The sequence below is a fragment of the Pleurodeles waltl genome, chromosome 7 (genome assembly GCF_031143425.1).
Source record: "Pleurodeles waltl isolate 20211129_DDA chromosome 7, aPleWal1.hap1.20221129, whole genome shotgun sequence".
Lineage (NCBI taxonomy): Eukaryota > Metazoa > Chordata > Amphibia > Caudata > Salamandridae > Pleurodeles > Pleurodeles waltl.
The window spans coordinates 510866053-510879154 of record NC_090446.1 but is presented as its reverse complement, the minus strand read 5'-3'; the positions used below and the strand labels follow the sequence as shown (position 1 = coordinate 510879154).

Sequence of the window (13102 nt, the reverse complement as noted above, 5' to 3'; positions counted from 1 at the left end):
TTGTGTCTCATGGGCAGTAAAGCAGCATCACTTTAAGCATCATCAGTGACCTGTCTTTACAGCCAATCCAGCTTATTCTCACTATCTGTCACTTCCCGGTGAAGTTGCTGTCATCTCTGTAAATCTTGGTTGGACACTTCCCCCTGAGCACCACTTTAAGAGTCTCCCACTCATTCCCTTTTGTGTCCGTTGAAGTCCTATTCAGCTCAGAACTGCAGAAATAACATCTGCAAATCTGACTGGAACACAGAATCCTGAAGAGCTTCCAGGTGCCTCCAGGGGGCATGCAGTGCATACCTCTTCTTATAGAATACTCCACCATTAACAGGGCATGATCAGAAAGAACCCTTTTCACGTACTTTATAATGCCAGTTCTAGCAGTGTTCCAATGTAACCAAACAGCGTTGCATCCTCCTATTCGTGCTATGCACAGCAGAATGGCATGAAAACTCCTGCTGTCCTATGTATAATGCACACAGAACATCTGTACAGTTAAGGTTTTCCGTTACCTCAGTTAATGGGTTTGTACCCATTCTGGACAGTTGTCTGTCTAATTGGACATCCAACATACAATTAAATTCTCCAGTCCAGATAATTTGGACACTTCTTTATTGTAAAGGTTTTTTCTCTGAATTTCATTCAAGACGTTATTATCTGTATTAGTAGAACACATATTCACCAGGCATTTTTGAGACCCAGCCAACACCCTGGATAACAAAATAAATCTACCCTCAACATTTGTCTCCGGATACTTCAACTGAAAGGGTACATCAGGGCCAACCACATCACCACCCCATGTGCATAATTTGAAAAACAGGAAGAGTATAGCTGTCCCCTCCATTTTTTCACAGCCTTTGTTCTTCCACTTTCAGCAGAGGAGTTTCTTGGAGAAATGCAATACAGATCTATTCTCACCTTAGAAACTTATGGACTCTATATCAGTTCATAAAATTATTAAAGCCACGTTTATGCCATGTGGCCATTTTTAAAGGGCCAATCAACCCTTTTCATCATGTGCCCTTCATGAGGACTATGTCCCATTACTTCAGTCCCGCAGTCCACTGACCAGTCCAGCCTTAAATAGAAGACCTGGCTACAGTCATTTGTGTATCACCCATCAATGTTGCTGTATAACACAAACCTTTTCCCGTCTCCAACCACCTAGTCCTTGAGCAAACACTGAACATTGCTGATCAATTGTGTTTGCCCAATTGCTCAAGATCTAGGGCCAGATGTAGCAACTTTAAAATTTGCGAGGTGCAAAGTGCGAGTCCATGCGACTCGCACTTTGCACCTCGCAAATTGGTATGCAGTATGGTGTCTCAGACACCGACTGCAACTCGCTATGGGGTCGCAATGACCCACCTCATGAATATTCATGAGGTGGGTCTCAAATTGCGGCCCCATAGCGAGTATAGGCACTCGCAAACATAGAGGCCTGCTGTCGTCAGAAGACCTCCATGTTCGTGACTGCTTTTAAATAAAGCAGTTTTTTAGTTTCGGTATTTTTTCAGGGCAGGGAGTGTTCCCTTGGACCACTCACTGCCCTGAAAAAATATTTGTGGGTCCAGTCACAAAGTGGAAGGGGTCCCATGGGGACCCCTTCCAATTTGCGAGTGGGTTACCATCCACTTGAAGTGGATGGTAACTGCGATGCCATTTGCGACCGTGTACGCGGTCGCAAATGGTATTGCATACCACTCAGACTCGCAAATAGGAAGGGAACACCCCTTCCTATTTGCGAGTCGGAAATGCATTTTGCGAGTCGGTCCCGACTCGCAAAATGCATTTCTGCATAGGAAACTCACATTTGCGACTCGCAAACGGCAATTTTTGCCGTTTGCGAGTCGCAAATCGTTTCCTACATCTGGCCCCTAGTTATTACACCACCCTTGCCTAACTTACATGACTACTGTATCAACTGAACTACCATAATGAGTGATAACTCAGGGGTCGCAACCAGCAGCCTAAAGGCCACAAACCACGCAGTCCAGGAGAGCAGTTAGACATTGTCTCCCTGGAACTACTATTTAAGTCCACTAACTTATTCTCACTACACATAAAAAGAGGGCCTACAACCAGACCCATCTAACAAAAGGACCAAAACAAAGAGCAAGAAGAAAAAAAGAAAATGTGAGACTACATTCCCTTATTCCAATGCTCTCAGGACATCAATTCTGCTCCCCACATGTGGTCGGTAGCCGGCCACCACTAGCTGGTGGCATCAGAAGTATTGACTGTAAACTTTTCCCTTTGTCATCATCCCTCTCATATGTCAAACAACACCACTAACCCATAAAGCAATTAATTTCCATAGGAAAAGCACCCATTAGCTCCCAGGGTTCTCAGGTGTCTTGTCAACTGCTACTTCTATTGAGTCTGCCACAGAATATGCCACTATATCCTTCTGGATTTGGGACCCCGGTCCAGCTTCCTGCCCATCGTCCAATACACTTGTCCCATCTTATCTGACCACCACTTGAGGATCTGACTGCCTGGTCCTATAACCTCTGTAGGGTCATCTCATCAATGATCTGGTCCAGTGGAGCCCAGAAGCAAACATTACTGTCTGTTGGACATGTGCGGAAGTGCGTCCCCAGGGTTTAGGCCGGTCCCAGTCCTTCTCCAGTGAAATGAAAAAGTGGGACTTCCCCCCATGTAGCACTTTTAATATTTCAGGGAACAGTGACATATTTCAGGTCTATGGCTTATATGGAAAACAAAATTACAATGAGGCCGGAACCATGCCTGCCATTACTACACATGCTTTACAACACATGCCTTTACCACTCAGGATTTTACAAGATTCAAAAAGTCTTTATTTCGGCCAGAGGCCATTGAAGAGCGTAAATAAAATTCATAGATACATTTTAAAAGAATCACCATTAAAAACATTAAAACAGACCATAAAACAGATAAAACCATTAAAATACATGTATAAAAAAAAAAGGGTTCAGGCTCTGTGAAAGCTTCCAGGTGGACGATAAATACCTAGAAACATCAAAAATAATGCATTGTCTAATGTCACTTCTAAGAACTTTATTCACACCTTATACTCTCTCAGCCCAGATTGAGAAAGAGATGCAATATCCATCTCCTCCTGTAGCCTGGACAAAATAAAACAATATATTTAACCGTTTCAACTTCACCTGGGCAAAATTGGCAAGATTTAACAGGATCAGAGCTTCTACATTTCCATGAGTTTGCAGTCCCTAGACACAGAAGTTTACAAAGAATATGACTTTACCATGCATGCCTTTACAACAAATGTTGTTGTAAAGGCATGAATGGTGCAGGCATATTCGTTGTAAAAGATTTACAGATTAATGTAAGTATTTCTCAGGTAATTATTAAGTGTTAGGTACATATATATCCATATATATATATATATATATATATATATATATATATATATATATATATATATATAAATATATATATATATTAGGGTATCTTTAGGGCTTAGGGTGAGTATGGGTTTTTAGGTGGAAAGGGTATTTTTAAGTTTTAGGGTGAAAACAGGTTTTTGGGTGGCAAGGGGATTTTTTTTAGAGTTTAGGGTGGGTATGGGTCATAAGGGTTTTTAGGGATAAGGTGGGGGTATTGTTTTTGGGTGGTAAGGGTTTTTTAGGGTTTAAAGTGAGTATAGGTTTTTGGGTGGCAACGGTATTATTATAAATATATGTACACACACATATATACATTTACATGTATGCATCTGTGTATATTAATATATGGTTTATACTTACCGCTTAACCTTTACCACACACATACCTTTACTAAGCATGCTTTACAACAAAATTTTCATTGTAAAGGCATGCATGATAAATGCATATGTGTGGTAAAAGTTATTAGGTGAAACGACATGCGTGGTGAAGACGCATACGTTGTAATGATGGGGTTGTAAAAGCATGCATGATAATGGCAAGCATGGTTCTATCATACAACTGATTTATAGTTTTTGTTTCACCACTGCAAATGATTGTTAGAACATCTGGATGCTCAGTGTGTAGTCTGGGAAATTGTTACCGGACCATCAAATTTGGGGTCTGTAGACATGCAACTTGCTTGCAGAATAGCATCCCTATCTCTATAACTGAGAGTTTTTACAATTGATGACCATAATGGTGCGTCTGTACGTGGCACAGATGGCAAGGCCTTTTTGCCCCTGACCCACAAAACATATAACAGGCCCTCAGGTTTCAGGATCATTCTAAACCTGTGCTCTAGGAAGAGCTCTGGGCTCAGTCTCCTCTACTCTCTCCAGAAACCTCACAAAACACACATTTTTACTCCTAGACTGACTCTCTGCATCTTCCATTCTATTGTCGAGTTGTTGTGAAATCTCTGACAGAGAATTCACTGTAGTCCTAAGGGTCTTCACTTCTGCCTGTAAGGATGCTATATTCCGTTCAGTTTCCCAAGGTCTGCACAGAGTAGATTGACTTAGGGAAATAGGGTCTATTTTAACTTTCAAAGTAAATTCTCAAAAACTACAAGATTATGGACACTTGAGAGGCTCTGCGCATCCTGCACACCATTGTGCGTGCCAAAATGAGACACTGTCTCACCACTCCCAGTACTGCCAAGTACATATTGGTTGATCCTAGTCTGCTGATACACCTTTGACAATCTATTGTTTACCTTTGTAACAATAGAACTTTCCATGGTGACCCTCTTTTTCCCATTCTCAATAAAGAACAAAGGGCCAGATGTAGGAAAATAACATTTTGCGACTTGCAAATTGCGAGTACTAGCGACTCGCAATTTGCAACTCGCAAAATGTTATGCAGAAAGGTGTCTCAGACACCTTCTGCGAGTCGGTATGGGGTCGCAAAGACCCACCTCATTAATATTAATGAGGTGGGTCGCAAATTGCGACCCCATAGCGACTATGGGCACTCGCAAGCATGGAGGCCTGCTGTAGTCAGCAGACCTCCATGTTCGTGACTGCTTTTAAATAAAGCAGTTTTTTTTTTTTAAGTGTAGCCCGTTTTCCTTAAAGGAAAACGAGCTGCACTTAAAAAAAAATCCGAAACCTTTAGTTTCGGTATTTTTTCAGGGCAGGTAGTGGTCCCTTGGACCACTACCTGCCCTGAAAAAATAGTTTGTGGTCCATTCACAATTTGCGAGTGGGTTACCATCCACTTCAAGTGGATGGTAACTGCAACACCATTTGCGACCGCATATGCGGTCGCAAATGGTATTGCATACCACTACGAATCGCAAATAGGAAGGGAACACCCCTTCCTATTTGCGATTCTGAAATGCATTTTGCGAGTCGGTCCCGACTCGCAAAATGCATTTCTGCATTGGAAACACGCATTTGCGAGTCGCAAACGGCAGATTTTGACGTTTGCAAGTTGCAAAGTGTTTCCTGCATCTGGCCCAAAGTCCCTTCTAGCAGCAGCAGGATGCAGTCGGAAAGGGAGTGAATAAGGCAAAGAAGGAGGGGATAATGGGGAAACCACCAGGCAGCTCCCCATTCAAATTATGTCTACCGTCATAAAGCCAGATCCATTCACCACTCCAAAATCAGTGGCTACACTCATGAACAGAGATATGTAAGCCACCCCTGTTTTGTCTATGGCAAAATGATGTGGGTTTAGGGGGTAATCCAACACAGCTCCTCCAATCCCTGGAAAAGAGAGAACAATCCAACTTCAGCCACTACTCCCTAGTCCCACACTCCAGGAAAAACTGCATCACCACATCTTGTGAAGACAACATCAGATCTGTGGCATATTTTGCATCCACGTATAGTAGGCACGCTGCAAAATCATTTGTATGCAAGAGAGAATTCACCACAGAGACCTAGGTCATTTAGTCCAGGTCTATAAGACAGGATAGAGAAAAGGCCACTAAGCCATTAAAACCGGCAACTCAGTGTCCTTCAGTGGCCCAAGGCCCATTTCATTCCTCCACCTCTAGGTGTTTGGGTACACGAGGGGGCAGTGGCTCAGCCACCCTGAGTCCACTGAGGGATACATGTGGGGTAGGGGAGAACTGGGTACCGCCCCCTCTCCAATACTTGCTGGGAATCCACTCCCCCACCTGCTCTACTGGTCACAACTCCTGACCGGATCCAGTTTGTGTTAGGAAGCTACCTGCTGCTCGGCCCAACAAGGATCCAACGAAGACCCAGAAGGTTAACCTGGCCAGGCCCAATCTGGTCCCTCCGAGAACCTGGAGAATCATACCAGCCACCCAATAGGGCATCATCCCCATTTCTAGTCCAAGGGGGATTCTGGTGTCTCACCAGTTTCCAGGTTCAGTGACACTACCAACTCCATAGTCTTTCCCACCATCTTGTCTGGCAGAACAGGCAATATGGCAGCCACAGTCTCAGCTCATTCTAGGCCCAAGTAGCTGACCTGCACTGCCTGCAACCCATTTTTTACAGTGCCACGCTATTGCGGCCCGAGTGAGACCGGGATGCTGTAGGATTCGGAAGGGGTTGTGGGAGCACCAGATACGTGTGTGCCATCTTGTATGCTATGCACCATTGTTTTTTTTAACTTTGTGTAGGAAATATGGGGTTTTAATAAAGAAATCGTCACCGAACAATAACTTTTAAAATTGGAGCAAGCTGATGTTGTGCTATTCTTGCCGTGAATTATTCTACCAATGGAGCAAACTGATTTTTCCACAAACTTTGCTCTACTTTCTTTTTTTTTATCTGGAAAGTGGAGAACATCTTTTTTTCTACCAATTTCTCACATTGTTAAACAGATAAATAATGTAAAACTAGCTCACTTCAGTTACTGTTCTGGTGCAAAACTTTAGTTTGGATCAAACATCATTTGCTTTTTCCCTATCACACAGGCACCTAAAATGGTGCAAATTGACTTCCACTCTTACTTTGTATCAATCCAAAATGTCTGTAATGTGGCCCACTGTGAAGCAGCATTGTATAGTAGTTAGACCTGTACAAACTACACATATCAAGCACAGACTCACACAACATTGCACAATCCTGGATTCAGGCTCATTGGTCAATAACAGGAGCAGTCTGATTTTAATTTTCTTCAGCTTGCATTTTCCCTCTACTCCTATTTTAAGTATTACTCGAATTTTACTACTTATTTCATAGTAGTTGTAATGAAAGATCATGGGCCTTATTTAGAGTTGATGTGATACAGTCCACCATATTACAATAACATTAAAGCCTATGGCACATAGACCCTAATGCAGTTGTCATATGGTGCACAGGCCACTTTTGTGAGGAGCTTACCATCCACCAAACTCTGAATAGGGACTATGTTAACAATGTAAAAATACCTGCTTTGTATTTTCCAATAAGTGACTTAGAAAAGGCTCTGGTGGAGGAGCTGGGGTCAGGCTCCTGAACTGATGTCACAGCATTTTTTCCTGTTGGTCTCCATCTCTACCATGTGGTATAAAGGGGTTGTTGCTTTCAATGAGTGGTGTGTTTAAGGTGTGAATGATGATACATTCACTGTGAAGAGCCAATAGGTCTCTTCTTACCTCTGGGTGAGAAGAGGAGTTACTAAAAGTGAAGAGTGTTTCACTGGCATTTCACTGAAATTGAATTCCCAACTTGAAGGTTCTCATGCCCAGGGCTTTTTTGCATTGATCCAAAGCAGGAGTGAGAGGGAAGGGGGGGACTACTGGGTTTGAATTATTGTAATGTGAAGAAACAGGGGTTGATTTAAAGTTTAGAGGATGAAGTATAGTCCTCAAGAGTGCCGGAGGACATTGCCACCATGATAGACTACGATCCACGTAATTTAGAAATGATCATTGGACCATCTCTTTACGTTTACAGTAACCACCATCACAGCATGCTGGTTCCCTCCAAGGTACAAAATGTTTGGTGGAAGGCCTTCTTTGATTTCGGTGGATGTCTACAAAACTGTTAACATGTTTTATTTCAAAAAAGAACTCCCATTACGGGAGTTTTTAAAAAAAGTTAAACAATAATGATTGCCTCACCCTAGGAGTTTTCTCTCAAAGAGTGAGGATCATTATTTTTTCCTGTCCCTCACCACCAGGTTTTTATTGGCATAGTGGGTAAGAAAAAAACAGGACATCAACCAGTCCTCCCTAAATATTGTGGTTAGTGTAATGCCCTTCCTGCTTCAGCCCAATGGAGTAGGGGGAATGGAGAGAAGCTTTACATTTATGGAGCTAACAGGTGCTCCGTCAATAGAAGGTTTATAGTTCACTTGTTTCTAAATGAGGCGGGAGGACAAAGAGCTTGGATGTTAGGGTACTCTGCTGTGTTTGTACCCGAATACTCTGTTACTACACTTTAGATCAGCCCCATAGTTTAAACACATATTGATGGTACAAAACATAAAATAGAAAGGAAAAAAACGTTGAAAATGTAAAGCATTGTTCCTAGCCCTGGCACTGAAGTCCAAATCTCTATAGGCAGATGTTCACACCAGATCGGTAAAATGTAGTCACTTACAGGGCAAGGGCCAATAACTAAAGTGGGTGAACCTATTGCTCTATGTTGTATGCTCTGGTGGGTGAAAGCAAAAATGTGAATGACATTTGAACACAACAATGGTTGAAGATGGTTGGCCAAAAGCCCTTCATGTATGTATAAATGTATGTTTCTTTTGTGAGCTTGCATAACAACTAAAACTGTATCTACACCATACCTAAAAAAAAGTTTCAGGAAAAATGTCATGAGGGCTATACGGGCCCTTTTAATGTAAACTGCACAGTGAAATGATCACCATTCATCTTCTAGTGATCATGATTGCTTTTATGTGTGTCTCAGTTAATTAGGCCTCACTATCTCACCTTATCCCCTCTCTCTTTATATCTGCAGAAGAGCCCCGGTGTGACACAGATGAAGGTCTTTGCTGTGATGCTTCACACACACCTGGCGGGTCGAGCTGTCCAAGTCGCCCACTTCAGGTGTGTAAATGCTGGCACAGCAATTGTGGAAAAATCAGTGATTATACAGTCAAGGGGCCATGTGAACAGTCTATGCGGCAGCACTTTCTTTTCATACTCATGACATCTCAGTAAACCTTATTGTAAGAAAATTTGTTAAAAAGGTGAATATGAATCCTACTGTTAGGAATTGCCTATTTTTGTATGGTCACCCCCCCAAAGTTTGAACAGATGCTTCTAGTTTTCAGACTCTGAGAGTGCACTGAGGCCTGTTAACCAAATCTCAATGCAGGGTGCCCTTACCCTTAAAACATGTATATTTGATTGGCTCATAACCAATTGGCACGAGCTAACCTACTTCAGAGTCCTAGTACACAGTACGACGGGTACATTGATCACTTCAGCTGTGCTAGGTTCTGAATGGGACTACCAAAATTGATACTTCAAGGTGTTTTCCTAGGGAGACACATCAATGTCTCCCTTGATAGGTAACAATAGAATCCTGCCACCGGAGGAGGTGTCACCTCTTGGCAGGAAATCACACGCATATTGGCCCAAAAGGTGAGCTTCAAAGAGGAAGCCACCTTTGTATGGCAAATTGTGAGCACACCAGAGAGGAGCTGCTCTTTTGTTCGGGTAGACAGGTTGACGTTTGGGACAGAGATTGCAAAACACTGGACAATCCATTTTTCCCTGGGCCTCTAGCCCATAGGTAGCCACATCTCTAGGGCGGGCTAATGAGCTCCACACACCAAGAGAGGGGTGCTGAAATCCTGGGAGTGGGCAGAATGGAACCTCTGGGATAGATAGATGCTACACTTCACACAAAGTCATCATTAGTCGGGAGGGAATGTAGTAGCCAATTGGCTAGTGCCCCTAACCTCCTCTGAGGGCTCTTTCTGGGCTTAAAAAGGGTAACCATGGCATCCAGATGATAGATCTTATTTGACTGGAAGAAGAGGAGGAATGAAGGACTGCCCTGCTGATCCTGGAACCAAAAAAAAAGTGGCTCCATTGATGTTGGATTGCACTGGCTGCACCTAGGGCTTGTGAACGAAAGAACTTCGCCTGCTATGTCCTGCTCATAAAGAAGTCATCTCCCAGGGCCAGCCAGAGGCAGAGAATCCAAGAGGCACTTAGCTCACTCTTTGTTTGCAGCATAGGGCCACAAATGCTGAAGAAGCCTGCTGGAGCGAGTTAGTAGCCCAGATTGCTGGATCATTGCTCCTCACCGATGTGCAGGCTGAGAGACCAGGACCCCAACATTTAGAAGTTGCAACCGAGTCGGCTGGACCAAGGAGAGTTGTCGGTGTACAGTATGGTCACACAGAAGGGGGGATACTGCCAAAAGAAGGAGGAATACTGCCAAAAGAAGGAAGCCGCTGAAATCACTGTGCCAGACGCTCGGCAGCCCAGTGGCTACTGGATGTCTGTGACCTAGAGAGGACTTTGAGGGACGTTGACCCCTGTGACCAGAATCACTTCACCACGACCGTGGACTGAGAAGTAGCCCCAGGAAGACCCCCAACAACTGCATAGCATCCTAGGCATCCTTGAGCATCTTCAGCATCCTGTATCGGTTGCAAGAAGACCACTCCATAGAAGTCAATGGCAAGGGGTCATTGACACTGGAACTGGACTGAAGACTCCCTTTCTTGAGGGGGTATCTGTTTTGTTGAACTTTGCTAGTCCCCTTGACTGATTCCCTCCCAGAGTTAGTCACCTAAAAAAGTAATTCTAAGTAACCACATACCAACCTGAAAAGGCTTTTCTTGAAAAGGTTTCTGTGTCAAATTTGGTGAATGTACAAGTGCTTGTTTGCAGTTAATTGAAAATTTCTGATTTATTATTTCTTGTAAAATCTATATCTCCAGAACCCTCTGGTAAATCATTTGTGTTAAGGTGACCCTAAATTCATACAAAATATGCTCTATTTTTAGAAACTGGTGATTGATTTCTTGAGTGACAAGTTTATTATTCTTCAGTTGCTTTGGTGCTGTTTAAATGCTTTGCACTTTTTTCCTTTGTCTAAGTCTGACTGCTCAGAGTCACAGCTTCCCAAGGTTGTGCTAAGGTTTAAGAAACAAAACCTGACTGTTGCTACACAGATTGGTGGTGTATTTCATGGTGAGCTTACACAACCACGCCATAAAAAACACCCCATTTCATGATGCTTACTAAAGCAATAAGTCTCAAAATCCTGTCAAGTCAAACATACAATTTCAATAATTTAAACCTGGGCTCAAGCCCTAGAAGCTATAGTGCAGAGCAGACAAGCTTAACTTGGGAATATGTGCAAAGTATTTAGCAGCTCTAAATCAGTCAAAAAGTCAAAACAACTCAATAAAAATCCCACAAACAAGTTCTAGAAATTAAGAAAAATGGAATAAGAAAAATTACACCAAAATGACAAAAATCCAAGAAGGGGAACCATCAACATGAATTTTTAAAGAGGTAAGGCAAAAAGTACCAAGACAAAAGTTCCATTAAAGCTGTTGGTTTTGGCGGGAAAAGCTCAGAGCGGGAGGAATTCAAATCCTTTTTTACTGCCAAAATGCTCTTAGTGGACAAATATTTTTTGCACTTTCAACCCGTCAACATTTCTACTTTCTGTCATTTTTATGGACATCAAAATCTTTCATTGAGGCAATTCTAAATCTATATCCAATAAAGCTGCATCAGAATTAGACAGCTGAGCAGCTGAGGTCCTGGTGATGCTGCGGAGGACTTGAAAGTCCAAACTTTTTCAGAGTCCCAATTTTTCAGACTTTCTAGATCAGTTCCTCTTCTAAAGCTTCCAGGATCTTAGGAACTATACTTTGAAGCCAGAACATACTTCAGAAGAGGCCATCATCTATGTCAGGCCCAGTTCCAGTTGTAACCAGTCCATTGGTCACTGCAGGAAAAAAGGCCTCTTGCAGGTTTTTATGTATTGTAGTCACATAGGAGGTCAGCCAACTGATCTTGGAGTCCACTTCTGAGTCCAGTGTATAAGTGGGAGCAAGTCCAGCCCTTCATGTTTCCTTGCAGGTTAGAGACAGCAGGTCCAATCCACTGTTTTTGCCACAGGTCCAAAAAGTATTCTGTGGAGCTCTGGGTTACTTTTAGTCAGTTTACTAGCTAGTAGATCGGGGTGACTCCTAGACAATCCCTGACCATTAGGCAAAAGGTTCCCAAGGACAAACTTTTTCCTGTTTGCCTCACTGCAAGCTATCCCAAGGTGCACCATTTGCAGTAAAATTGGAGATGCCAAATCTTTGTGCCCCAAGAGAGCTTGTGGTACCTCTAGGGTTGTGTTTAAGGTAATGGGCCTTTCCTTCCCACCTAAATATTTTTAATCAGTTCCGGGGCCACCCCCCACATCCACTTAAATTAAAGCCAGGAGCTAAAGTTTGTTTTGGGTTCAAATGATCCCTCTCCTCCTGTCTTTCTTTATCAATAAACTATAAAAGATCAGGTCTCTCCAGGTCCTTTTTAAGTTAGTGAAGTTTCTGCCCATTTCTAAACTGCCTTGCTTGGGTTAATATGGGTCACAATCTTCCCTCAAGCCATCGTGCCAGGCCAAGCTATTGTTTCTGGTTCTACGAGCTGTATTTCACACCTCATCAAAGCAGCACTGACAGGCTAGCTGCAGGCATGTCTATTCTAATTAGCCAGAAAGGTCTTCAGGCAGGGAAAGTATAACTTTTTAAAATTTACTTTCCCTGTATCTTTATCAAAAATCAACTAAAATAAATGTTTAGTAAACATTAAAAACAGTTATTTAACTGTCTCTAGAGCATATTCCAAACCCAATATACTGAATTAACATAATAACTGCCCTTTAGCTTTTTCTTCTATGACCAGCAACAGTCCTAACAGTGAAAATAGGCATTGGGGGCTGGTAAAGGTAGAAACATGCAAACATTGAATGCTTACATGTTCAATTTTTAAATACAGGACAACCTACTTTGTGGGCTTCAAGGTCTGCTTAGGAGTGACTTATTTAACATTTAAGGGTAGGTTTTCCCTCCTGTCAAAAGGAATATTTTGACATGTCTGTCTACTCATTTTAAAACTGCAGGTGTTAGGCTTCACATGTAAGCCTGAGGTCATGTTTTCCTTGCCAGCCTAGTGAATGGCACAAAGGTGCTGTGGTCCACATGTGACATTAAACTTTCTGTGCCATTGGTGTATTTTCTTACAGCATAGTCTGTGGCCTTGCTGGATAGTTAAATATGCCAATTTG

General features: G+C 42.6%; 1 protein-coding gene across 1 annotated transcript in view; it reads left to right on the top strand.

The window, feature by feature from the left end:
• Positions 1-13102, top strand: part of LOC138304282 (putative DBH-like monooxygenase protein 2) — a 312423-nt gene that overhangs the window by 125941 nt on the left and 173380 nt on the right. Inside the window, exon 8 of the mRNA XM_069244214.1 lies at positions 8807-8895. Coding sequence (XP_069100315.1) covers positions 8807-8895 — 89 coding nt within the window. The remainder of the gene's footprint in view (positions 1-8806; positions 8896-13102) is intronic.